Here is a 26509-nt window from a genome sequence, read left to right as displayed (position 1 = left end):
AGCCTTCATGTGCTACGTTTACTTTCCCCCTCTCAAAAAGTGTTGATCTCCCTCTCGAGGCAGACGGGAGGAATAAGAAAAGTGTCTGTTTTCAATTGTGGTTGTAAAGTTTTGTGCTTTAGGTATCTGGGAGTTGAATCATGAGGAATGACTTTTAGGAATGTTTTCTTTTCTGAAAAAAGTATCAACAAAAAATTTAACTCACGTTTTGTAAACCTTACATTGCTTGGCCAGCGTGTTCCTTTCTCTTGAAGCACCTAAAATAAATACAAATTGCAAGACTAAAAGTAGTTAGGCTTGTGGGGTTTTTTAAACTTCACTGAAGCTCCGTGCAGTCCATCAGAAGCTATTGTTCTCTGTGTTCATTCTTTCTTCTTTCTTCACTCTGATTCCCTCAGAGTCATTTTTCATCTTTGAGACGTGCCAGGTCTGCCTGTCAGTCAGAGCCGGCTGTTTGCGTGTTGCCTGTAGAGGATGTGGAGCTTCTGTCCTTGAAGATATTTCCAGGTATCTGGAGCAACCTGTCTGATTTTGGCCCTGTTGTCAGCAGGAGCTTGGACTGCAGGGCTGGTCCTGCTTGGTTACTGCCACCACCTTTAGGATCCCACCATATTTTTCCTGGACTTTCCACTCACGTTCTCTGGTTTTCTAAAACAGTTCTTTATTCCACCTAAATGCCAATGCAGCCCTTCATCTCTGTGAACGTTTCTTACATGTCAGAAGTAATTCTTATCATAATTAGTCAGCTAGAAAATGCTTCTTGTTTTACTTGTTGTGTTGGCTTATGAAGGGATTACTTTTCCTCAGTATCATGCTTCTTAACACTGAATGTTTCAACAATTGGTGCTGATGTAGACCATTCAATTCCTCATTTATAGTCCAGAAGTTTTACTTCAGTAGTGCATGATTTTCCCACACTGTCACAGTGCCACGTCCAGGTGGACTCTCTAAGAGTTTGTAGCTCTTAACTTGGCATTTTGGTATCATCTCAGAGTTTGTTACCTCTGCACTTTGTTAAGATTCATTCTTCTAAATCTTTTATCCCTTGTAAAATCTTGGTGTTTGGAGCATTTCCACTTGTCAGTCCGTGAAATACAAATTTATTTCTTAGGCGTTAGTTGATTACATGCATCCTTCCTGCCCTTAGCAAATAGGCATGTTAGTCTGTCCAGGTATTGCCTCTTACATCAGTGGCATAAGAATGTTGTCTTATAGCTCAAAGGCTATAAATCATCAGGGAGGTAATTGTATTCTAAGCTGATTAGAACATATAAGTCATCTTCAGAAATGTTTATAAAAACAAAATAGCTGGCTTTTTGTTTTAAAAATCAAATACTGGGAGATCTCCCTATTTGACAGCAGAAAAAAAAACATATCTGCCTTTTTCTCTATTCCCTTTACATATGTGAAAGCTTTGAGATTCTCACTGTTGTCAACTGTAGGATAAACATTCCCCAAATCCTTATTTCTGAGGAGTGCTCATTTTGTTTCTGAGTAAATACCTTGCTTGATTCCACACTTCATAAATACTGTGAAGGAATATGTATTCCTTTGGAGGGCCCTAGCAGTAAATCAGCTGTAATGGAAGCCCTCATCTAAGCTTTTATTGCAAGGATAAACACTCCAATAGTTCTCTTCTAAAGTGTTTACCTGGCTTTTTCACAGCTGACTCAGTGGATCAGAGCCTTTTAATGTAGTCCTCCTGGCATACTGTCACTAATCTCTGCAAAGCTTTTCTAATTCTTGTATGATTAATAGTGTAGTGTGCTATTCATTGAGGAAAAAAGCAAAACATTTTTTCTGTCTTGCTGCCTAATTTAGATGTTAAATTGCTAAATCCATTTACTTTCTAGGTTTAGTCTCAAAGGCAAATAATGCCAGTATTGAACTGCAAGCAATTGATAGACAGGGAAAGCATCACTTAACTCCCTCTCCTTACCTTTATGTGAAAAACAAAACAAAATCTTCTAATTTGCAGAGATTCAGTAATGCCATTAAGCTGTTCAGAAATAATTCCCCTTCAGCATGCTGTGGTCATATTGTTCACACCAAAAGTTGCTTGGTTTCTTTGTTCGCTTTTTCTTAAATAGTATAACTCATTCTAACATAAAAACTCTACTTCCACTTGCTTGAGCTAATGGATAATTGGAATGGCACACATAATGCAAAAACACGGAGGTAATTAAAGGAAAAAAATGCATGTAAAATCAGCATTGATAATGTCAAATGAATACATGCTGGCAAAGAAGAAATTAAAGGAGCCAGGTTAACATGACGGTGACCGACACCAGAATTGTCATCCCTATCTCCTCCCCAGCACCAGCACCTATCAGCAAACTGGCTCTCACTTGGTTTTGCCTACAGGGCTGCTGAACTGCTGCTGGACCCCAGCTGCACACATGAGGCTGGTTCTGGCTGCAGCCACGTGCTGTAACCACGGCCTGCTTATTTCCCAGTCCAAATGATCAGTGCACAGACAGTAGAGCTGAGTTGACCAGAAATGAGAAATGTGGTTTGACTGCATTTTTTCCTGATTACTCCAAGCTTTTACCTCAGTGTCTTTTATTATTCTATCCTTATTATGTCTTCTCCATCATTTCTTCTGACCATCGCCTGGAATCGGTAGCTCCTCGTTGCTCTAGTTTGTTCTATTTATTTGGTTGCCTTGCTTGTCTCACTAAGATTTAGTGAGAGCGCTCTTCTGCTCCAGCACAAGGTTCCACATGCCCAGAAGAGTCATTCAAGGGAGTTTGCTTGACGCTCCCTGTCTCTTATATCCTTGCAATCAAAAGGAAAAATGAGCATAGGGAAGCATATTTGATATATAGTTATGGGCAAATTTAAGTAGCTCTTAACACTCATATCAGATTCTCATGAGCAAATGATAGCATAGACCTGTCTGCTGTCCTGCTAAAATCACTTACTGTCGAATGTAAAATATCTGCTTGTACAGTATCAGCATGTTTAGAACTACTGCTGTTTTGTAAACCGATGATAGTGATTTACTTTGTATTATTCAATTTAAAAAGAAATAGAGTTAAGCACTGGTTTAGAAATACAGCAGAGCCCTCCTATGAAATATGTATTTTCAAGTCTCTCACTTGTTATTGATGGTGATTCAATTCCACCATGAATTGCATTTCTAGTTTATATGCAGGACCGTTCTGGTTCAGAACACGATGGGTGCCAGGTTCCAGTCTTTACTTTGGCATCTCTGAACATGGTTTTGTGTGGGTGACATTTCTTCAGATCCTGCTCTGTTGAATTAGGTCCTAGTAAGCCCACTGGGCCAGTGGAGACCAATGGAGACTCTGGAGCTTGTTCCTGTGAGCAGTTTGACAGATTTCAGCTCCTGCTGCTAAGTCAGCCAGGAGCTTTGGAGGATCGAGTCTTAGGAGACCTTCTGTGCTTCATTGCCAGCAAATGTTTCTTCAGCATTTATTTCAAAACAATTTTAGCAAAATGCAAGTGGTTTATAGATAGCAAAGAGTTAATAATGCCAGCACAGAGCTTAAGGAGTTAAGCAAGCACAGATCAAAATACTTGGGTGTCCAGAGGGATGTGTTGAAATGAACACTGCAAGGTTGGCAGGCCTCCAAATTAGCGGAGTTTAAAGAATTCAAGGTACATTTAATTGGATCCTTCTAATCCCTTTTCCCTCAGAATGAGCATTTTAACAGTTTAATTCCTTTTGCAACCCCCACACATCTCTTACTCCAGTGGCCCATCTAAAATAAATGCTGTGAACTATGAAAGGCCTGGACAAGTTGTAGCTGAAGTCAGTAGGAGCTGGATGGGGGCCTAAACGCTCCGCTCACTTGGATTTGACATTTGCAGTTGTAGGGTTATCAGCTCTGGCTAAGCCTTGCACCCAGCACGTTTAAAGCACTGTGTGCACAAGGAGCTTCAGCTGGTGGTGGCACGATGAGGGACAGCAGTGGTTTAATAACGTGGCTCTGACCAGGACTGCAGCACTGGAGCTGGGCACAGCACAGCTCTCTATGGGGAAGTCACAGCCGCTGGTCTGGGGCCAAGGAGCACCTCAGGTGTCAGGCCAGGAGGAGACAGCAGCTGGGAAAGGGGAAAGGGCTCACTTTTATCGACAGGAGGAAGGCCAGGAGAGCGCTTGAGAAATGAGGACCGGCACACTGCTATCGCCATGCTGAGGCACAAAAGTGAACAGAATCCTCTTTCGCAGCAGCAGCAGCACAGCAGGCAACACCTAGCAACAAAATAACTTACATAAATCAGGCAGACATATTTACTCTGCAAATAGGCTTATGCACTTAATCTCCCTTACTTATAGAAACACTGAGTAATGGTATGAAGTGGCTTTTGCTTCTGCTTTTCAGCGGTGTCCTTGCTGTCTTAGGGACGTTTTTGAACTGTTGGTTAGTCACTGCAGAGGTGTTGTTGAAAGCCAGGTGTAATCTGTTTTAATCTCCTTGAATTGCTAATTGTTAATTGGAGTGACCACTTGGCTGCTCCGTGCTCACCCTGTCACTACGTGGTGTGGCCTCTTTCTGTTATTTCCCACCTGACTTTGACTGTAAGCTCTTGGGGGCAGAGAAACACTGTGCTGCTCAGGAAAAAGCCAGAGAGCAGCTCTACTGATTGAACCTCACTTCTTCAGTAAGTGGATCAAAACAGAATGTTGGGTTTCAAAAGCCTGAAAAGTTTAATATGGCGAAGGTTTCATACCATGTGTTGTTAAAAGTAACGTTCAAAACTGATCTCATATACCAAGACCAGGCATGATGGTGTATCATTTAGGCTAACGTCAAATAGATCTTTAAATTTGAGCTTTCTGAGTACTGTAAAATGTAATTATTTGTTATTTCATGGAAAAGAATTCAAAGCCGTTTCATTTTTTACTCAGATACAGTCGTCTCTTCCAGCTGTTGTGCTAGTTTAGACTACACTGTCACGTAGCTCTTCAAGCATGTAGTTTAAGAGGGCAGCAAGGCTCTGTGGTGTACAGAAACTTCACAGAATGGACAAAGATTGCTTAATTTCATGCAGCATAACCCAAAAGTTCTACAGCAGGTGAATTACTGGATTTTTCTCTGGAGCATTATCACATTTAGGAATATTCCTGATTTCTGAACCCTTTGTTACTGCACACCAGGGTAGCATTGATGATTCAGTAGCAGAGCAAATCTCCCTAGGCTGGCATGCAACCCAGGGCAGCTTCAGCTGTGTTCTCATGACAACCAAAGGCTGAAGATATTTTCTGTCGTACTGGAAACCATAGATGCTTGGCTGTACAATGCCTTAAAACTTTGTGTTCCACGTTCATTCCTAAAATGAGGTGTGTCAAGATAATCATTGCATTTCTATTTTTAAAAAATGGTAAGGAAAGTTCTCTGAAAGTGTTGTAGGAGCATTCAGCCGCACACTTCCATAATGAAATGTTAAATTGAGTAGCTGTATACTCTTGAGTGCAAATGCTTTATTTCACACTAGGTGAGTCATGGATTTTTCAGTTAAAGGTGAATACAATAGAAATTAAATCCCACACTTGTGGAAAGGAAGTGATTGCTGCAGCACTCAAGAAAGATTTCCCCTTCCCACTACAGTCCAGTTCACCGTAGCCTGAGTGCATTAAGAGAAGGTGAAGATGTTCTTAGCTTTGTATCTTCTCATTTGCTCCATGCCACATTCCCTTGAAATCTCATTCAACTCTTGGAAGATGTGGGATTCCTCATGTGGTTGCAAAGCTGCTGCTTCAGGAGCCATGTTTCACAGGTCTGGAAGCTTTTAGCGAATTTGTAAGTTATTAACAAAATGCAAATGTCTGTGGTCATCTTTGTGTTGCCCTAATAGATATGCTGTCATTTTGATAGAAGCTGGCACACAGTCGCCGTCACCACGTGGTTCTCGTTGCATTTGTTTTCTGGTCCTAATTGAAGGTGAAAAGTAACTAGGACGTCCTTGGCATTAAATTGCATGGTGGGGGAATATTAATGATGTTTATTATTGACATCATTATCAAAATATGGTGATTCCCTTGCCGCCTTACACGTGCTCATGTTTTACTTGCTGAATAGGGGTGTCATAAGACTAGCAATGAAGTCAGCATTTGGATATGTCAAATTACTCAGCACCGTGCGTGCCGTGATTCCAGCTTAAATGACAGAACAGCAGCCCAGGCTCTGGGCTTGTCTGCATTTGTGGCAATCTTAATGCAGTACCTTGTCTGTTAATACACAGTAATCTTTCACTTCACAGCATATGACCAGGCAGTGATCTGTCTTTATTAACTTCAGATTCTGTGGAATACGTTATATTTATTTTGAATGCAGGCTTTCACAAACTCTTTTAAATATTAATGGCTGGTCTCCAGTAGTCAGCATAAATATGATTTGCATTAGCACTAGTCATATCATATTGAGTGCCTCTGATGTCAACTGCTCAGTGTACTCATATCTGACATCATCTCCCGAGGTCACTGACAACTTTGACCTTTATTCTCGTGCACAGTTTCTATAGTCTCAGAAGCTCTTTTGAATTGATTTGAAATTTTGACTCTTCCCTTTATGAGGCAGTAAAATTGATAATTATTCAGATGGGAACCGAGCACTGAGTGAAAAATCAATTCCACCCGCTCTCTGCTGCGTATAAAATTACTTCTGAGTCTGCCGGACTGAACGGATGGCCGAGGTAAAAGCAGCAGGCAGAAATAGTAGAGAGGATTAGCTGGACGAAACTAATAGCCTAAAGGGATGGCTTTTGAGATGAGGGAGTGGGCCGGTTGGGGGTTATTATCAGCAATGATGGGCCTCATTGATCATATGTTTACATCAGGTTTCCATTGGGTTATAAATCAGCCCTGAATAGAAACGGAACCCAGGGCCTCACGTTTTACCAGAGGGACGATGGATTAGATTATTCTCATTTTCACACTCGGATGAAAAGTGAGACATTGATTATTCATCGGCTGGCCATTAAACACTGGTTTTAGAGATGATCTGACTATCTTGGCAGCTCACGAACAAGGTTGCTGCTTCATAACCAGCGGTTTCGGTTTTCAAGACATCTGTGTCGGTTAAGTAATGCATAACCCTATTAAAAGCAATGGGTTACAAATTGCTTAACAGTGCTGAAAAACTAGACCCTAATGACTAATTGTGCGTTGAGTTTAGAGAGGTTTGTCAGCTCTTTAAACTAAACTGATGCAGTGATAACTGCAATTATTTACTAGTTAGAACTCTTTTTTTTTCCAAGTTGGATCTCTGGAAGTAGTCGGGTAATTAAAATCTCCTGCAGCACTGGAGGAGCGGCCGCCCAGCTCATCCCGTCTGCTCAACCACACTGCTTTCCTCCTTGAAAGCAGCAGAGATCTTCGAGCTCTTCCCAAAGCAAGCCTGGGAATCATTCTCTGGGGCAGGCACGGAGCTCTGGGGCCGCGGTGCCAGCATTGGGACCATGGGAGCTGCTGCAGCATTGTGCCAGGAGCAGAGCAAGCATCCTTCTCTGCAGCAGGAGGGGCTGGGGCTGCTGCTTGGTGCAGGGTTGCAGGAGGAGCTGCTGGCCGTAGGTGCTGGGGCTCCCAGAACCTGTGGGCACCTACTGTTTCTCAGCAGTACCTGACATGGCACAGGCGTTCTTTCAGAGTTTGGCTTAGAAGCTTTACAGCTGAGCACGTGTTCACTGTTAGGTGAGGCATCAGAATGCAGTTCTGTAAATAGGTGGTTGTCTGTGACCAGGGTGCTCATCTTCAGTCTCTAGGGTAGTAGATTTGCATAATTAAAGCCTATTAATTCATATTTTGTTTGCTTAGGAACGTCCCATAGCAACTCTGGGTGATTGTTTTTGTTTTTTTTTTTAGTAAGTAGGTATGACTGTACAAAGACAGGAGCAATAGAAACCAGGAGCAAAGCAACTTCATATTTAGGTGTAAGGACCAGCATCCTTTTAAAGCATAACAGTGGCTCTTGGCTTTGATTCTACTTTTTGCTTCGTTCCCAGGGCAAGCTGCTCAGTCTGAGTCTCATCTGCACACAACAGCATTGTGTCTGTATCTTAGAGTTGAACTGAACTTATGTGTGTAAAGTAACCTGAGATGAATGGATAGAAATTTATTACTTTCAGCTATTGCTGCTACATTGGGTTGTGCTTTAAGCATGTTAATAAATAATTTTATAAGGCCCCTACTCTCACTTGCTCATCAGGAGCAACTTTCCAATGTCATCTAAACCAGTTGAAGCTGATGTTTTCTCTACTTTATGAATGAAAGTGTAATTTTGAGGGTTTCAAGATGTTACCTTTGTCTTCTAGTGCTCATCTCATAGAGCTGTACACATTAAGCTGTTCGTTCAATTTTGGCAGGGAAGAGTGCTATTTGGGCTAGTTCTTTCCAAAAACCAATCTGTTTTGTAGGATCTTTCACCCATAGTTCTGACGAGCATCCCTCAGAGCCACAAGTGGTGGGCACATAACCCTGTTTGCACAGCCATCACTAGGGTAAGTCTGTGCTGGGTGTGGAAGGGTGGATTGGCTCCACAGATTTTGGTGACCCCTTCCTTTCCTGGCTTTACGTATATGGGAAGGAATGGGGCAGCGTGTTGCACATTGGTCGTATTCTGTGCATCATTTTCAGCAGAAGCTTGCAGATAAGCCCGTGCACTTTTTTTCTTTGCTGTGTTCAAACATAGTACAGTTGTTTGCATTAGATGTGCACCGTGCCTGTGCCAAGACCCAGCGTGCAGCAGGGACGTGTTCAGCTTGTCGGCTGTGGGTGAGGAGGGCTGCAGCAAAGGAACAGGGGCAGGGATGTGGAAAGGGTGAGGCAGGGCAGTAATAAGGGGATGTGCTGCTCTGTACTCATGGGTGAAACCTCAACAGGCTGCTGAGAGCTGCCAGTGACGTCCAACTCCTGCAAGTGACAGAGGTGCACAGCGTGAAGCAGCGCAGCAGCACTGCGTAGCAGTCATAAACCAGAAAGTAAAATGGTAGTTGCAGTGAAAAATCATGTTATTGCTGGAGTAAAAACGTATCATCAAGTGCCACCTTCTTTTTTTTCCCTTTTCTGTAGTAAAATTGGTGATGTTTGTTTTTCAGATAGACCTGAGTGCCATATTCAGCAAGCGCAGAGCTATGCACAGTAACTGAAATAAAAAGACCAAGAGGAGGTGCGTTTATGCCTCCTGCAGAAAAACCCATGCAGAAGCACTTACTTGTGTGTGAGCACATCACAGAAAGAAATCTGGGTTGTGCTGACAGAGGTCAGCTGTGCAGGCGCTGAGCAGTGAGCACCTGAAGCCACGTGTTGGAGCACATACTTAATTTTAAGAACAGTCAAACCCACAGGTGCAGCCGTTCCTGTGCTTAAAATGAAATGTGCTCAGAGGCTCTGCTGAATCAGGAGCAGAGTGCTCAGCTTCTGCAGGCTTGAACGCTTTGATACGACAGTGAGAGGCATTTTCAGTGGGACATCTGTTTTCAACCCCGTAGCACAATTTAGAAATGTTATCCAATACTATCATAACTTTCTTTATTAATTGAAAGCGATGGAGATGTACCAGCTGTAGCCCAAGCCAGCAGAGACTTGGGTGGCTAAGCAACAGAAAAGGCACCATATTGAGTGAGCCAAAATTCAGTCTCAAAGTCATTTATTTTAACCAGTGACAATACGTTTAGACTCTAGTGTTTCGATTTGATTGATGGTTTAATATCATATATAATTTTTTTTAATGAAGGGAACCCATTTAAATATGTTAACATTTGCACTAGTAGTCTCCCATGTACATAACCGCATTTAATCATTACTCTGATTGTTTTTGCAGTTGCGTAATTTGTATCAGCAAAATAACTATGTCAGAGCCACCTTATCTTAATGAAAAATACGATTCCTGCTCTCACACACACTTCTTCCCGCACGTGTGTAACGGCAGCAGCGGGCTCTGTCTCCAGAATATTGCTAAGCACACCGCTTTCACCGCGTGAGCGCTGTCAGCAAAGACATCAAACAATATTAATGAGCTCGGAGTCTTTTCTGATACTGCTTTGTTTAAAGCCCTGTTGTGATTCGCTGTCATGTGAATTGAGTAATTTGATTTTAAGACTTTTAATGTTAAAATGCATCATCATTACTGATGTATCTGAAGACTTCACGCTCTTAATAATGGCGCTAAATCAAATTGGGAATCTCCTCTTAATCACCCAAGCTGTGCTGCGGCTTACACAAACAGTTTTGGGGACGGAGAGAAGTTTAGGGCCACAGAGTAACAAGTATTGTACAGAATTCATGTGTGGAAACAAAAAGCCTCAATTGGGCTCGCAGCACAAAGTGCTAGAGGTGTCAGTGTTGGATGTGCACCCTCGGGCTAGGCAGCTGGTGTATGTATGCTTTTGTTTATCAGTTACTGGTTTATGTAGCCTTTAGGCCAGCACATGAAACAATCGTTCCTACAGGGTCAGCTGCTGGTCAGAAGCAAAGTAAGAAAAGACTTTGCGCTGCGGAGCAGCAGCCATCATTTCAGTGCAGCTGGCACCTGCTACTGGTGCACAGCGGGAGGGTTAAGGGTCAAAGAGGCAGTTGTTCTAAACTCAGTGATGGCTTAAAGGGACTTGTAGATTAATCTGCTTTATTAACTTCTGTATATTAGATAACTATTGCAGTGAATGACAGTCCGTCTTTCTGAATAAGTCCCTTCACCTCTTTCTCTTTTAAATTGGCTTTTGAGTAATGAATATTAAATAGAATACATTTCAAGGTAATTAAATGGAAGCATTAGGGTGATGTTGTTTTACAATCATATCTATAAGTTTCTTGTGTGTTTATCTTGCGTTATTACTGCCGGTCGCTTTTTGTTAGCGGAACAAAAAGCATAAATGTTTCAATTAAAGAGGAGGGACAGGCTGTATTTCTCAATAAGCTCCTGCCTCCTGCGCTGCATAAATATTTTGAAAAAGCGAATAAGTTTAAGTAGAAGTATAAAAAATGTTTTATTCCTTGTTTGCCGGGCTCAATGTAATACTCTACATTACTTGGAAATGTTCGATTTCTGCTGGCCGCGGTGCTTTTATATAAAACACTAAGAGGTGCTGGTTAGGGGAAGGGCAAAAAATATTGCCGCTCCATAGAATCTAACTAGCGATATGAATAGCACCAATAATTTTGTAAAGTTCACATTATAATTCAAAATCCAGTTAGAAGTGATGCTTGCAGTCTGGAAAGAAAGCAATATCTTTACAAAATGGATAGGGAAAGGTAACAATCCATTCCATGAGCTGCTACTGGCAGATTTGCTGTGTGAGTAATGAAACTCACTCTGGGTGAACAAACACCCTCCCCTTCCTCCATTTAAAAGAACCAAATGTAAAATTCTAGAATAGCCGTTGTTTACAAGGATGCTTAATTGCTGCTGGGTACGAGAGTGGTCCAGTGCTTGGCGGCTGCTTGCTCCAACGTGTTCATTTTGGGCAGATGACCTTGGCAGATTCATGATTTGGGAGTTCTGGGATGGTACCTCAAAATCCACACTTTTCCCAGGCTAATAAATTGCTGTTGTCTTTGGTTTCTTGTGATCCTGTGAGGTATTTGTGTTGTCAGGATCTTTTGAGATCATGTTCTCTGGAAACTTTGGTTGCATTTTTTTTCCTTCGTGTTTCCTTGTTTGTTTTTTCCACTGAAAACTGAGATTCTCTTGCATTTATATATCTCCAAGAACGTGCACAGTTTTAAAAAGAAAACAATAAAAATCACAACGGATGAAATTTGGGAGCACCATTAATTTAGCTCAGCTGAGCTTTGCATGGTTTAGGTCAACACAGTGTAACTTCATCAGATCTTCCCCTTGCTTTGCTGGGCACGCTGGGACCATTGGCAGCCAGCACTGCACCAAGGGCTCCTGCACCGCATGGCGCCTGACCTCTGCGTGTCACCACGTCTCTGAATTTGTCATTTGTTTCCCTTTAAAAAAAAAAAAATTAAAAATGAAGTGTGTGCAGCCATCCTTTAAAATCTTTTTAGTGTGACAAGTAAAGTAATCTTCCATTGATACTTAAAAGTCCATCTGCAGAAATTCAGGGAGAATGTTGAGAGAGACGCAATATCTATTGAAATGTTGAGTGTCAAACTGCCAGGGTAATGTATTTAGTATGAAATATAATATTCAGTGCATTTTGTTTTGATGACTGCATGAAATAGCCTTGTGCTCTTATCCTTTGTTGTTGTTGTGAAAGATGATATTCACTAAGAAGTGTCGGTGACTATTCAAGACGCAGTAGCAATGTGCTTATTACCATCTTCATCATCCGTCTTTTATGTTTATTCACAATGGCTTTGGTTACAGTTCAGTTCACCGGGATAACAAAAACACTTTTAATTGTTCCACAGTAGAAATTAGAATCAATTTATGAACTATTTGAAAACAGATGAGGCTTGAAGTGCGTAAGGTGATCGGTAATTAATTTGATTAGCCTTTTTAAGTTTCGTGCAATTAGGCTGCTGAAATCAAGTCAGTCCCGTTGCTTTATGGAAGATCCTTGAGCAGTGGTTAGAGCCATGCTGCTGGGTTTCTGAAAGCCTGATTTCCTGCAAGGAATGGTTTGGGAGGCCAGCCTCCTCCCTGTCCCTGCTGACTGTGTCAACATCAGTGCTAAACTGAGGTAAGTATGGGTAAAATAATTACTCAGGTTCTGTTTTTCTCCCTGCTACTGGTTCCTGTTGAGGTAGGGGTGCCCTGGCTCTGCTGCTGGCAGATATCTGCACGCTTGGAGCTCATGCTCGGCTACCTGCAAATCCCAGCTGCCTTGTGGCAAGCAGTGTCAGTGTGAGAGATGCAGGGCAAGGAGGGCTGCATGGATCCCTGCCACCCGACTGGCCATTTGTAGGCCCTCCTGTAGCAGAGATTTCAGAAAAGCAGTGATCCTACAGGTAAGGAGCCCGATTCGTATGCTGAAACCTCTCTGCAGTGCTGAAATCCCACACTGCCTTTGTGCACCATCTCCCAGCACTTGATGGAAGGGAAGGCAGGAGTGAAGTGTGCGTGAGGAACTGCACACTGTAAGCCTTGCTGTTAGCTGGGGGGAAGACCTGAGATGCAGATGCAGGGCCATTTACATTCCTGAAGAGAGACTATTGCTGAATGGCAGCGGGTGTAGGTGAAACTGCCGTCCACTCCTCCCAAGAGGATGAAATACTCTGCAACAGGCGTTGGTTGGGAGGTGCTGGTGGTGGACACCAACCTCTTCCTCTGCCGCCTCTCAGGTAGGAGTGCTGGCTGAGCAAGAAGGGAGAGGCCCTTATGCTGTGGGCTGGGAGGAATGCTAGCAATCATCCGAGCTGACACGAGCTGTTTTGCACAGATCTGAACCCAGCTTCCTCTTCTTTATTGATAAGAGCAGAGAGGAGTGTGTATTAATTTTTCATAAGGATTTTAAAGAGCTCAGCTGTCTCCTACACCAAACCAACCTGAAGTTTATGTTTCAAATGTGATAAGTTGTGTGTTCCCAAAGTCCTAATTAATCACGCTTCCGTCATCCTTAAAAACAGCTGCAATGCTGTAAGTTATGGCCGCTTATTTAGAACGAGCTGCCTCTTAAATAGACAGCCCAGGTTAATTTAACATGACCGCCCCAGTATCTGTAACTGAAAATCTCGGAGTAATACCACCTAAAAATGCAGACGAAGAGTTGATGTTACAGTCATAAGTTATTCCAGCCTGAGGTCGAATAATTTGCTGCCTATGAGGAAGCACAGATGGATAGGCAGAAAGAAGCTGTGCAGATACATGAGTTTGTAAACATCTGTCAGCTGCACCAGATAATCCAAATACAAAACCTAGCACTTCAGGCAGCGTGAGTATGTGACGTTCAGCAGAGGCTCTACATGAAATTCAGCACAGAGGAAACAAGTCAGCATACTCTGGAAGGTAACAATTAATGAACCGTATCCCCTCCTCCCTGCAGAAGGAGGAGGTGTTTCATTCATCAGGCGTCTTCCTTGTTTCTGCAGTTAACTGTTCTGCTCCCAGTATTTAATGAGCCAGCCCGTGTGCTGGGCAGACCTGCTCTGTCCCACAAGCTTACCACCTTGCTGAGGGTTTGCTGCAGTCAGCTGGCATCTCTTTTCCTCCCCGATGGATGCCAGCTGACCCAGGAACAGGATCTCCCTTAGGATAGAGGGACCTGCTTCTGAGAGGCAAGAAAGGATCCGACATCTTAGACTTTCACATAACAGTTTAGAGGCAACTGCAGTACAAATAGAACGCGTTCTGTCGTGTTAGAATATGTCCTCAAATTAGAGGGAAGAGTATAGAGCAGTGTTTCGCTCTGGCCAGCTTGTGTGCAGGATGCAGCTGCTGCCCATGCTCCAGCTCTGCCCTCATTACATCCTAGCGCAGCACAAACAGCTGCTGGGATGCTGGCGGCTGCCTGAAAGGCACTCACTACTGACTCACTACTGGTAGGAAGTGCTGGAAGCAAGCCTTAGTTTTGGAAAGTCTGCTTTGCCCTATTGGTCTGTGTTATTGTGCCAGTTTTATTTTAACAGTGAAGAAATAGAAAGCTGTTTTCAGTGGCTCTGCTATAGTAAATTTATTGGGCGCATTGCAGGTGCTTGTCATTAGCCTTAAGCTATCATCCTAAATGTATCTTTCTGAGTATGTGCTTATGTTTCTTTTTCAGATACAAAGACAGGTTTGACATAAGTTAGTACAATCTTATTGTGTGATTATTTCTTCTAGCTTGTGATTTGGACCTACTTCAAGTGAGCACTCCCATACTTAGAGCCCTTTGGCCAGTTCTAAAGACATAGCCAGGAAAATGACGAGTTCCACGCTCTGTAACTGTTCCCTTTTTCACATCTGCTGCCATCTTTCCTATCCCTTCTGAACACCGATTTTAAAAAAAGAGACCCTCCCTGCACAATATAACATACAACTGGTAGGAATACCCTGTGAAAGATACAGACACTTATATTTCAGTTCATGAGCTGCAGATATATGCTAGTTGTTGGCATGAGGTTCATCACCCAGATGCCCTGCCTTTTTTTTTTCATTGTTTTTTATTTGACCACTTAAACCTTGGTGCTGTTTTCATAAAAGGAAAGAAAAAAGCCCGACCCAGTTGAGATACGAGATTGGGTCCTTTACGGTCTTATTCTAAGACTTTCCTGCAGCTTCTTAAGCTTCTGTTGTTGAGTCATGGAATTTTAGTTAGTAATGTATATTTAAATACATATAAACACACACATGTATAGATAAAGGAATTGTGTGCCATTAAACTCTTACATTTTTCAAATTCCAATTGATTTGCTACTTCTGAGAAGTGAAAAGTATTTTTTAGGTCAGGAGTGATTGACTTGTTCTTACTTTCAAAATAAATACAAGGCTTTAGTTTTCTTATTTCATTTGGAAGTGTTATTTTTTGAACAGAGACTCAAAGTGGAAAATATCAATCTGAAAGTTAGGCTTTCTGGTAAAATAAATATTTTAAAACAACAGATTAAAATTTAAGGTATTTAATAATCTTGGAGCATTTAAATCTTCTGAATATTATTAGTTAAATGATGATCCATTTATTGATATAGAAAGAATTGATGATGAAAGAACTGAGAACTCTAACGGACATTTAAATTAGTAATCCCAGCTCCTAAATTAAGAGCAGACTGCCTGAAGCTAGAGCTATAAAATCTACCAAGTTTTGTAAGCTAAACAATGAAACGGGAATCTTTTTCAGATCTGACTGGAACGTGTTCTCACCAGCCTGGTCATAACCTGTGTGTTTTTAGAGCCTTCTGGATCTTTTGCGAAGGTCTACTTAATGCCGTCTTTGTTTTTAATGTAACGTTCTTTACGTTAAAAATGGTGCATTAGAATAAAATATTTATCCCAGCATATGGGAGAGAGAAGTGAGTTACAGGACCTGCTTGGTGCTAGTTCTGCTCTACTGATACATGAAGCAGCAGAAGATCCTTTTTAATAGAAAGTCAGCTTCCTTCCCAGCTTGTTTAGAAAAATGAAATCAGAATAAGGGGTGTCTTGAGCAACGTTTTCCTCCACCGCTACAGAGAGAAAACAGCTCTGAAGGCAAAGGCTCTGAAGAATTAATTTATTGGAAGAAGAGTTCTTTGCTATTGCCTCTTTTGTCAATAGTTTCTTTTGTACAGAACAAATGTGTCAGGAGAAACACTATTGAACCAGATAAAGCGATGCTTTAGATTTAAGATAAGAGGACAGAGACAAGGGTGCCAGTTTGAACTGCATAGAAAATAGATTATCTGCTTCCGCAGCCCCTTCCTTGTTAATGGCTCTGTCCCCACCTCAGGCCTTGCTTTCTGCCTGTGTCAGCACGGCGCTGGGCCTGCTGCACCTCGCTTGCCTCCAGCCAGCAGCTAGCAGGGCCTGGGGCTGCCTCCTTCCTGCTGCTCAAATGGTTGGGCAACACTGCATCGCCATAACATTGCCATCATCATTGCTCTGTGTGTGCTGCAGTACAAATGTACGCCAGTGTATGTCAGCAAATCAAATACAAAGGGAGAGGCGCGTTATTTCCAAGGTCCAGCTCCTTTGTGACCTGAGCGACGGAAATGGCCGTACAGATGGAGCTGTGTATCTGGAAATTTCCTCACACCCTGTTTCTCCTGATGACACGAGCTAGTGGGAATGGAGCCAAATAACGACCATGTGAGGTCTGAGGGAGGATACTGGGGATGTTGTTTGTCAGCGTGGGAGGGAGCTGTTCTGTGTTGTGTGAAAACAAGAGGGGTATGGGGTGGAGTTGGTGAAATTAAGTGGCAGCCTGGTACTTCTGCCTGAGAAAGAGTTCAGGTTTGGTGCAATGCCAGTAAACGAGCTGTCTGCTGAGGCAAAGCTTCATTATGAAGCAGCATGAGCCTCGTCTAGACTAGCTCTGTTGCCTTGCAGACGAGGTTGTTTGGTCTGTGTCACTTAGACTTAAGTTCTGTGCAGCAGGGGTGACCTCCATGTGCTTGTTCATGGGCACAGTCTCCTTTGGTGTGTGTCAGCAGTACTGTAAAACAAAGGAGGATCTGGAATGCTAACAGCTTGCTGTAGGCTCATGTAGAAATAGCACAGGAAACCTTGCTACACAGTAAAACAAAGCAGCAGCAGCAGCAGTTGTGATGGAAAGACACAGAAAACAGAAGGACATTTGAGGCTGTTATCATGGATTTTAGTGCCCTTCATCTTGATGGAATTAGGCACAGTAATTGCTGATGGCTTCTGCTATAATGCACTCCTGACAACTTTGGATGCAGTAGACAGGATTGCCCCAATTAATTCTTGCATCTCTTACTGCTGAACTGTACACCTGAGGGACTTCTCTTTAGCATTGTGAAAAGTGGGACTTGTAAGACATCTGCAGAGACAACACGGTGGGATTGCAAATTTTCCACCAGTAAACTTCTGTAACTTCAAGAAAAGCATTAATCACTGTTCTGGGACATTCACAGACAGGTGTTAAGCCTTCTTCGTGTTAGTGAGCTGATGCCACAAGTCCCAGCAGTTCGTTGATACAGAGGCAACCTTGTAGAAAGGCGTCAGCACTGGTGGTGATGCCTCTGCATATGAAGCAGAGGTGTGGAACTGAATTCCTCCATGTGGAAAAAGTTGTGCCCATTGACATTCATTGATGCTTGCTGTACGTTTATGGAAAACAAACAGTGGATGTGAGCACAGGGAGGGGTGGGTGCTGCATTGCAGCAGTGGATCACCTCCGCTGGTGCAGATTGTTGCAGGTGCAGCATGTAGGCTCTTGTTCATCACTGGTGAAAATGCATTGCTACTGGTGGTGATTATGTGGAAAAACAGTGTTCTGTAGCTGAGAATTTGCTCTATCAAATAGTGTTATTGTGCTCTATGTATCTGTTGTAGTTTCCAGGGAAATAAACAGGACACGTTACTTGTGGAGTAACCTACATATAAAGAGCTGTAATTTTTGTTCGTGCCTGGTAAGTGTTTGTACAGAGATATTTGGATTGCTTGCACTAGTTGCAAAGCAGCATAGAGGTGGTTTTGTCCTACAAGTAATGGAAGATATTTTGCCTGATGTATAAACTGTGGAGTCAGGATTAAAATGGGCCTTTCCCTGGTCAGACCTTATGTTCCTAACTTGAAAGCTCAAATAATTTGTGGATATCTCTGTTGCAGGTGATTTGTAGTGCTAGGATTCATCTTTTTCATTTAGTGAAACATGCTGTTTGACTTAGCCTTGGTCAGTTATTACAGGCGAGTTTGTAGTGTGGCAGCTCTCTGGAGACCCTGCTCATAGCTACTCGTTGGCCTAAAAGAAAGGATGTAATGATTTTCTTCTTCTATGTTTGGTTTTAGGGTGTAGATATTTTATAAATGTGAGTCAAACTATTTACTGGTGACATTCTACAAATTTTCGTTCTGTTTAATCTTTGAGTAATGTTTTTAGATTCGTATATGTTATGGCCTTTGGCATTTGGGACTGCTGTGTCTCCAGGATATCTTTGCGGATTTTGTCTTTAAATGGATTCTGTAGCTCTTTTGTGATTTATTTTTGCAAAAATGGTGCTGATCCCTGAAATAAGTCCCACCCTCCCTAGCTACACACACAAGCAGTACAGATGCAGAGCAAGACCAGCAGGGGCCCCCAGGGGAGAATACCTGTCGTGGTGGTAGCCAAAGGCTCTGGTTACAGCCAGCCAACAACCAGAGTTACTTGTCTTCTGCTCGAGAGCCGAAAGAGCTTAGCTGCATGGATTGATAGGTCTCAGTGATTTCTGAAGTTGATCAAGTGGCTTTATGCCTGCTGTAGATCTCTGTAAGTTAAGTAACAGAAATAAAATGTCCAAAACCACAGACTTGGATTTGTAACTGCCTTGCAATTGATGTAGATTTGTAGATGCCTTGCTGTGATCAGGATTACCTTCATCAGAATTGAGGTTCCTTTCAAATGCCTTTCAAGAAGGAGGAGAATCTTGAATAGCACCTTGAAATTAATCTGAAACAAACACAGATTACTGAACACATATATATTACTGTCCTATAAGCGAATCTGTACCTTAAATAAACACAACTTTAAGTTTCTATTCCTATTTGTTTTGACTTCCGTAATTATGACTTTGGAGCTGAGCTTTAACATTCACTTTCTTCATTTCTCCATCTGGTATTTCTGGTTACAGAAATATTTGTTTGGAAGACAACTTTTGGGATACCGTGCCTATCCAGGAAATCTCAGCATGATTAGTAGAGGCTTTGTTCATTTTTCCTGATCACCAAAGTGTTGGAATTTTCTTTCAGATGATGTCAGTCCTAATGAACACAATCATTTTTGAAGACTGCAGAACCAACAGTCTGTGTCAGGACCACTGCTTGAATTTATACTTCTTGATGAGAAGGTGAGTATTTAAGAGGTTCTACCAGGTGCACTCTTTGAAATCATTATTTCACTCAGAACAAAGCTGCCTGTGGCCTTTTCAAATCCCCTCCCTCTTTCCTTGGAACCTAACTCACTTAGCCCCGTGCTAAGAGAAAAGCTCAGCTCAGGTACCAGCTAATATTTTACAGATTTGTTCACAAAGGCTGAGTGGCTTCATTTTGATGAGAAATTCTTCTCAAACTTTACCCCAACTTTTACACCCAACCTTAGATCATGCAAATATAGCAAACCTCTTTTTTTTTTCTTATTATTATTAATAGATTTTAAATCTTTGCTTTTCCAAAATAAGGTAGAAATGATAGGCAAGCTCATCTGGCTTTTAGATGCAGCATTGAAACAAGAACACTGTGGAAATCACGTCAGAAAAATTGCTTCCTAGAAAAATAGTTAACCAATTCCTTTTTCTGAAAGGTTTCACAGGAATAAGCAGCTTTGAGGATATTATCTGAGCTCTTACACTTAAGTACCAGCATTGATTGCAATTTGGATTGTGTTCATCTGTGGCAAATCATATAAACCAGGAAATACTCTGCAATTTGCCCTTTCAATAAAATCTGAAACTATGAATTTGGATATACCCATCATGTTTCCCTTGTGACTTAATAGAGACAATATTGTCAGAAATGGAAACCATCTGAGTAAATGAATGTGAATTGATCTAAATGTGTGCATTTTTTTGTATAGCCAGGCATTGTTTCTGAAGATACTGACCTGTTGTATTTGCCACAGTTCAGAGCTGGCTCTAACTTTATTCTGAATTGCTTTATATCTTGGGCAGTCACAAGCCTCAGTGTATTACTGCTTTGGAGAATGAATTGTCTATACAATAAGAGGGTGCTGGAAAAAAATAAGACACTAAGATTAGCAGCAACTGCATACATTAAAATTCAAACTGAAATCCCAGCTATGGAAGGAAACTAATAGAGGAAGAAAATATATCAAGAAGAGAAGCGCTGTCTCATCATTCACCTGTGCTGAAGGATCCAATTTTAGCCATATCCAATAGCACTGTCATTCATCTTCTTGGTGTGTTATTGTGATTTAAATCCAGGCTCTATAAGAGAGAGCAGTTCTTTTAAAATGATTGAGAGGGAATAAGGGCAAATTCAGTGTTTAGGAAAACTTTATGACATCACAATATTATACTTTACAGATGGAAGCAATATTTCCTACTTTGGAAGGAAAACTAATCATTTTCTATCTGCTCTGAGTCACTGCATCATTATAAAAGTGGGAAATAAGTAGTTTTGTGCATTCCCAATCTTGTTCAAGACGACACTTTTGTTTATATAATGCTTCTGATTTATAGCGTTTAAGTATTAGCCTGACTACATATTAATTATGTGTTTTTTGATGTTAGCTGCTTCAGTATGAGAAGAAATTAAATATTTCACTTGAAGATAAAACCGTGGAGCTGTAAATCACAAGAAATAAATTCGTGACTGGCAGAATATTCTTTTTACTGAAATTAGACTAGTTCTGATGATTATGTGTTTTGCTTAGCAGACACGGGTACATACAAGCGCCGTTACTTATCAACAAGCCTTCCATTTCTTTTGGAAGGATGGAAAACAGGAAATATAATTTACAATATTTGCATTGCTCATTTTGCATGGAGCATATTATTTTGTGTTCAGAAAAAAAGTAGGTAATGTACTTAGATATGGCTGTAAGAGTCATCTTTCCTCGGCTCGTTTCAGTACACCGCTGGCTTATTTATTGAAAGTGGATTGCTTTATTTCAGGTGGGGTATCAGTCTGTACAGTTCCTGTGGTAGCAAGCACACATTAACCACGTTTTACTTTTATTGTTTGTTCTCATCTACTTTTGTTTTAATGGTACTTCCCTTGCCAATACTTCATCTCAAAGGGAAGGCGGCAGGTTTACCTGGGGACTCAGAAAAGCTAGGATTCATACCTGCTTGTACTAATAGGCTGAGTTATGCCAAAATGGGAGTTGTATTCAGAGTCCACCCTAAAACAATGCTAAATCTTTTGAGACAGCTTGATATCAAATGAGATCGTTTCCAGTGGCTCTTGACATCGTTCCTCTCCCAAAGCGAGGCAGCAAGTTTAATTTAAATCCTGATGGCAGCCAGGATCCTGGCATCTCCTTCTTGCTGTTCTTCAGCAAAGAAGATCATAAGTATGTGAGTGCATGGGCAGAAGTGATGTTATTGCAGAGAAGCCCTAGAAGCCCCTGGGCCCAGAGCAGCTCTGTAGTGGTGGAGCAGCTATGCCATGGGAGAGTCGTCAGCAGAGGCTGTCAGCGGGGATGTTAGACAGAGGTGTAATTCCTTGCTGTTAGGAGGGTATTGGTAAGACTTTCTGTTGTGGGTTGACTAAAGAAGCTCTTGGAACACCTCTGTTCCAAAACTGTGAGTACCGGAGAGGATCTCAGGATTGCGGCCTTTTCTAGACTGAACTGCTTAGCAGTTGTCAGTGTGATCGCTTAAGCTTTTATCTCTGATTTCTGTTGTCATTCTTGAACCAAAAGACCACATTCGTTTTAGAGTGGCTTCTATATATCTGACTTGGTTACTGATGGTAAAAGTTGGACTGGTGGAACTTTCCAAGCAGTGTCTGTGGACAGAACTGCTATCCTGCCTCTCGAATGATTAGATGTGGGAAAGGTACTGTAGAATGGAGTGGAGACCACCAGCAATATCCTTCTTGACTGCTGTGAGCCTCTGCCAGGTGCTCGGGCACAGGTTCAGCAGAATAGTTCATTCACCTCTGAATAATTGTCCCTATCAGTGTTAATACTGTGGATGTGCTTATGCCCAAGGCCAGAAGACTTTGGTCTATGTAATCAGTACAATAAAGACTAAACAGGATTATACAACTTCTTTAGCTATAGGAATAGTGTAGCTGATGACTCTGGAGATCACATCCCATTCCTTACTGCTGGACTAACCAAAATTTGTCCAAAGGAGGTAAAAAGTTCTATTTTAACTAGTCTGTAGATCAACCTGGACGTAATGGATATAGTAATACAGAAAATGTCATAGAATGCCTAGCTTCTAAAGAAGGATGAGTCTGTCTCATCTCAGCAGTACAGTGGATTAGATCCTGCAGTGAGATGTGCAAACTTGCACCATTCAAAAAAGACTTAAAAAGGAGTCAGGGAACATTTATATCACCTCTCTCAGGTGGCTTTATGTGTTGGAGCTCATTAAGTGGCTCCTCACTAAATTACAGTCGTGAGGTAGGACTGAAGCTGGTGCAGCTCAGGACACCTAAATCTGCTTGCAGTTTGCCCAGCTCCTGTCACAGAGGGCAGCCTGTGAAGCTTTTGTTCAAGAATGCTCCTGGTGCAGGTGAGTAACTGGCTTTAAACTTCCAAATCACATTTCTGAAGTTCTCTGTTTCTTTATCACAGTACTTCAGTGAGCTGAGGGCAACTTTGATAAACAGCCAGCCTGGCAGCATACAGCAAGTCCTTGAGCAGTGCTTCAGGAACCTCATGGAAGGAGTTGAGCAGAAGCTTTCAGTGGAGAACAGAGACTGGTGAGTTGATAACACATAAGCTAGGAAAAAAAAAAGAAAGACAAATGGAAATGTTGACTGGAAAAAGTTATAATGCAGGAAGCATCCCAGGTAGCTTTGAATTATTTCCTTTAGAAAGAAGGGTCATTCCCTATAAAAGGACTTATCCCTAGACTGAGCAGTTGGAGCCTGAATCTCTGGATAAACATGGCAAGGGTAATTTTTCTGGTAACATAAATCACAAAGTCAACCAGTCGTGCCCTCAGTTGAAAAGCAGAGTGGAACTTGGCTGACTCACCATTTCTCCTGTCAGCACTGAATGTTCACTGTTTGTTACCGGGTAGTTCTGGTCTTGTGGTCTGTGTGCATTACTCAGCCAAAACAAACCCTGGAATTATGGAGACACAATCAAAGTCCTGGCTGTGGGGCTCCCTGCAAGGCCTGAAACAACCTGGAAAATGTCTTGGACAGAATGACAAAGACCATTTGCTGACTTTATTTCTCCAACTTCTTTTCTCTTTGTTGCTGTGGAAATTGGTGATTATTTTTTAATCCCTACATAGTTTTGCATTGATTTTGGACTCTGTTATTTTGTTTCCTTTTCCTGTTAAATTCCAGTATTAAAATAAGTTCCTTATGGCCCGACAGTCGATGATAGGCAGAGATAGAGGGATTTGGAAGTGGACCCAGAGAAGCAAAGATCACATCCTTGGCAATAACTCTGACAGACTTTGTGTAACTTGTAATGAGTCGGTAGAAAACCGGGGGAAGAGGCAGAAAGACATCAGAAAGGACAGCAGTGCCCATTAGAGAAAGAAAAACCGAGCTGATGGTGGTGAGCTGTAGGACATGGGCTGACTTTGCAGCTGTGAATGCCAGGGGGAGTAGTTTGACTCAAAAGTCCTTCTGGATTACATAAATAAATAAAATCACACAGAAAGAAAAGAAACATGAACAAATGAGGAACTGAGCAAAACTCATTCTTAGAATTCGATACTTTCTTAGTTCCGTATCTATTTATTTTTATTGAAGGCAAGAAGTCTTCAAGATAACACAGTTTTCGGAGAAAAGCAGGCTTTGATGTGCAGGTTCTCTGAGCTGCCTTATTCCAAGAAGTTGGACTTTAAGGGCAGAAGGGGACTGCTGGACGTGCTAGTGTGGGCTGAGGGAGGTGGGGCGGCAGGAGGCTGAGCCCCCCACACCAGCCGTGAGCCAGGCAGCAGGGATGTGGCTCTCCTCTCCCTGCCCTCCCTGCTCAGGGAGCAGACACGGGCTTCCATCATGAGGGCTGCTGGCAAAGATTAGATTTGGCAAGCATTAGATTTAAATATATGTAGATTTAAAGCGTATTTTCATCTCTGAGCTCTGTGGAGCATTGTCAGATGGGCGGTGGTGTGGAAGCTCTTGGGGAGCTTTTGTGGAATTGCAGCAGGGAGAGATGGGTGCAGGTGTGAGGGGGACGGGGATAATTCGGTCAGACCAGCAGCTCGTCTGTCTGGGTAGCATCCGCCTGTCTAACTTAGGAAGAGTTCTAAGCCATCACTTCCCAGCAAGCAGCATGAGTTAATACGATGGCTGTTCTGTTTTCAGCCCTTGATTCGTAACCCTTGTCTGATTTATTCTGTGGAACAGGAGGCTTCTTTTAACGGTGATTGTTTAAATTTGAGCAGAAATCAATTTCCATTAGTAAGGAAATAAACACAAAAGTAAAAAATTATGAATAGAATAAAGAATGAACTCATAATTGCATCCTGTATTTCCACACACATCCAGGTTACCACACTGCAGTTACGCATACTCATCAAATACAGTGCTGTGGAGGTAGGCAGGAAGGATTATTTCCCTGTTCCTGCAAGGAGACCTGGCCTGAGCTCACATCAGTTCCACAAGCACCTGTCTGTGAAGCCCCGTGCAAAAAGGAGCCCCAAGGAGCCATTCTTTGGCAAACTTTATTAGCTTTGCTGTAGTGAACCAGCAAAGCCTGACAATCAAAGCAGAGAGCATTGAGGCTACAAACAAAAGGTGACCCAAAGACCTTAAATGCAGCGTGCTTATCTATTTTCCTGACATTTTAAATACTTTTTTAAGCACACAAGCGGTATGTGATAAATGGCAATGAAGCACTTCATTTCACTTGAAAGTAGACCAGGGAAGTCGGGCAGATCTGGACTGTCATCGTTCGGTCTCAGGCGGTGCCATGGGATGGGTGTCCCATCCTGCACTTGTCAGCAGAGAACTGTTGCTGATATTCGTTCTGTGCCAGATGGGTGATGGTGCAGTGTCTCACAGGGAGACAGCACTCAGGAGGGAGGGCGGTGGCAGCGGGGCAGCCTGGAGTTGGTGACCGTGTGGGTGCGTCCCGGAGAGCCCTTTGCTGGAGGCTGGGAGGGTTCTGAATCACACGAGAGGGAAAATCTCCTCATTGCATTCAGTTCCCAGCAGACTTGTTATGTGACTCACGCCATTGGTAGGCTGAGTTTGTAATGCTGTCCAAATACACTTCTGAGTTCATTGCTATATTGCAGAACTCTTTTCGAGAGCACGTAGTGATGTATTTTTTTTCCATTTTCCTCTGTTCTTTCAATTCAATTTCCATCTTCGTTATTCTTTTTACCACTTACTGAGATCAATGTCAGGTCTCTCCTAACCAACTGTTGGGTTTTCTTCTGTCCAGGTTCACCCAGAACGTGTCAGTGTTCCGAGGGACGTGGCTGAGGTGCTGCACAGTGAAGGGGCGGCCGATGCAGGCAGCTTGGGAATGAAGAACTGACAAGGACTGGGGAAAGCAGAGCTGGCTAATAAATCTGTTCTGAAAGCTTTGGAGCCCTGTTATATTGTTAGATTTTGACTCTTGCGGAAACTATTTTTTTAGTTAACTTCTGCCATTTTATATCTCTGGCAGAAACATAAGGGTTTGCAATAGTGAAAGCAATGTAAAGTCAGCATATTCTGCCTTTCTTAGCAAAATGTCTTGTTCTTTTATCTTTATGAAATGGGGTAGAAACAGTACTTAACTAAAGAGCATGACAGTGTGCATGAGGAAATGGAAGACTGCAGGTGAGCACTTTAGACTCTTAAGTATGGCCAGGAAATTAAGAATGTTGCATATAATAGAAGAGAGCTGATGGAGCTGCCATTACTGAAACACTGATGGGATCTGAATTTCACCAGCACAAGTTTTCCAGGTCCTTGGAAATGGGGAGAGGGGGAAACCAGGGCAGAAAGAAGTTGCTAAATGTTATGATGCTGTTCAAACAGGATTAAATGCATCCACTCCTACAAAAAAAAACAAGCAGATCCAAAGACGTATTGCTCATACTTACGTGGCTTGTGGCACGATGAAGATGAATACATGCATCTAAACCAGCAAACCTGGCAGATTTGTCTTCACCTCTCAGAGATGTTGAAGAGCTCCATGTACCAACCAGAAGCCCTCCTTGGGTATGCAGTACACACACACACACACACACACACAGCACTGCTCTGTGCAACACAGTGAAGAAGGGCTTGAGGTGGGCACAGGGTGCCAATAACAAATGAAGCAAGATCTAACAAGAATCAGAACTATTTAATAGGTCAATCAGTTGATAACATACAAAAGCAATTATGTACAATTAGAAACTGTTGGTATTGGGCTGGGCTTT

At 42.2% G+C, this 26509-nt stretch overlaps 1 protein-coding gene across 1 annotated transcript in view; it reads left to right on the top strand.

Annotated features, from left to right (window-relative positions):
• LOC100539369 (ran-binding protein 17) overlaps positions 1-25688 on the top strand; it is a 146470-nt gene extending 120782 nt beyond the window's left edge. The window contains 6 exon segments of the mRNA XM_019620358.2: positions 4880-5046; positions 19239-19278; positions 19281-19336; positions 22759-22886; positions 25540-25562; positions 25565-25688. Coding sequence (XP_019475903.1) covers positions 4880-5046; positions 19239-19278; positions 19281-19336; positions 22759-22886; positions 25540-25562; positions 25565-25635 — 485 coding nt within the window. The 3' untranslated portion in view covers positions 25636-25688.
• The last annotated feature ends 821 nt before the right edge of the window (positions 25689-26509 follow it).

Source organism: Meleagris gallopavo, chromosome 15 (assembly GCF_000146605.3).
Source record: "Meleagris gallopavo isolate NT-WF06-2002-E0010 breed Aviagen turkey brand Nicholas breeding stock chromosome 15, Turkey_5.1, whole genome shotgun sequence".
NCBI classification, from domain to species: domain Eukaryota; kingdom Metazoa; phylum Chordata; class Aves; order Galliformes; family Phasianidae; genus Meleagris; species Meleagris gallopavo.
Note: the sequence above shows the minus strand (reverse complement) of the source record. Positions and strands in the feature narration are given on the sequence as shown.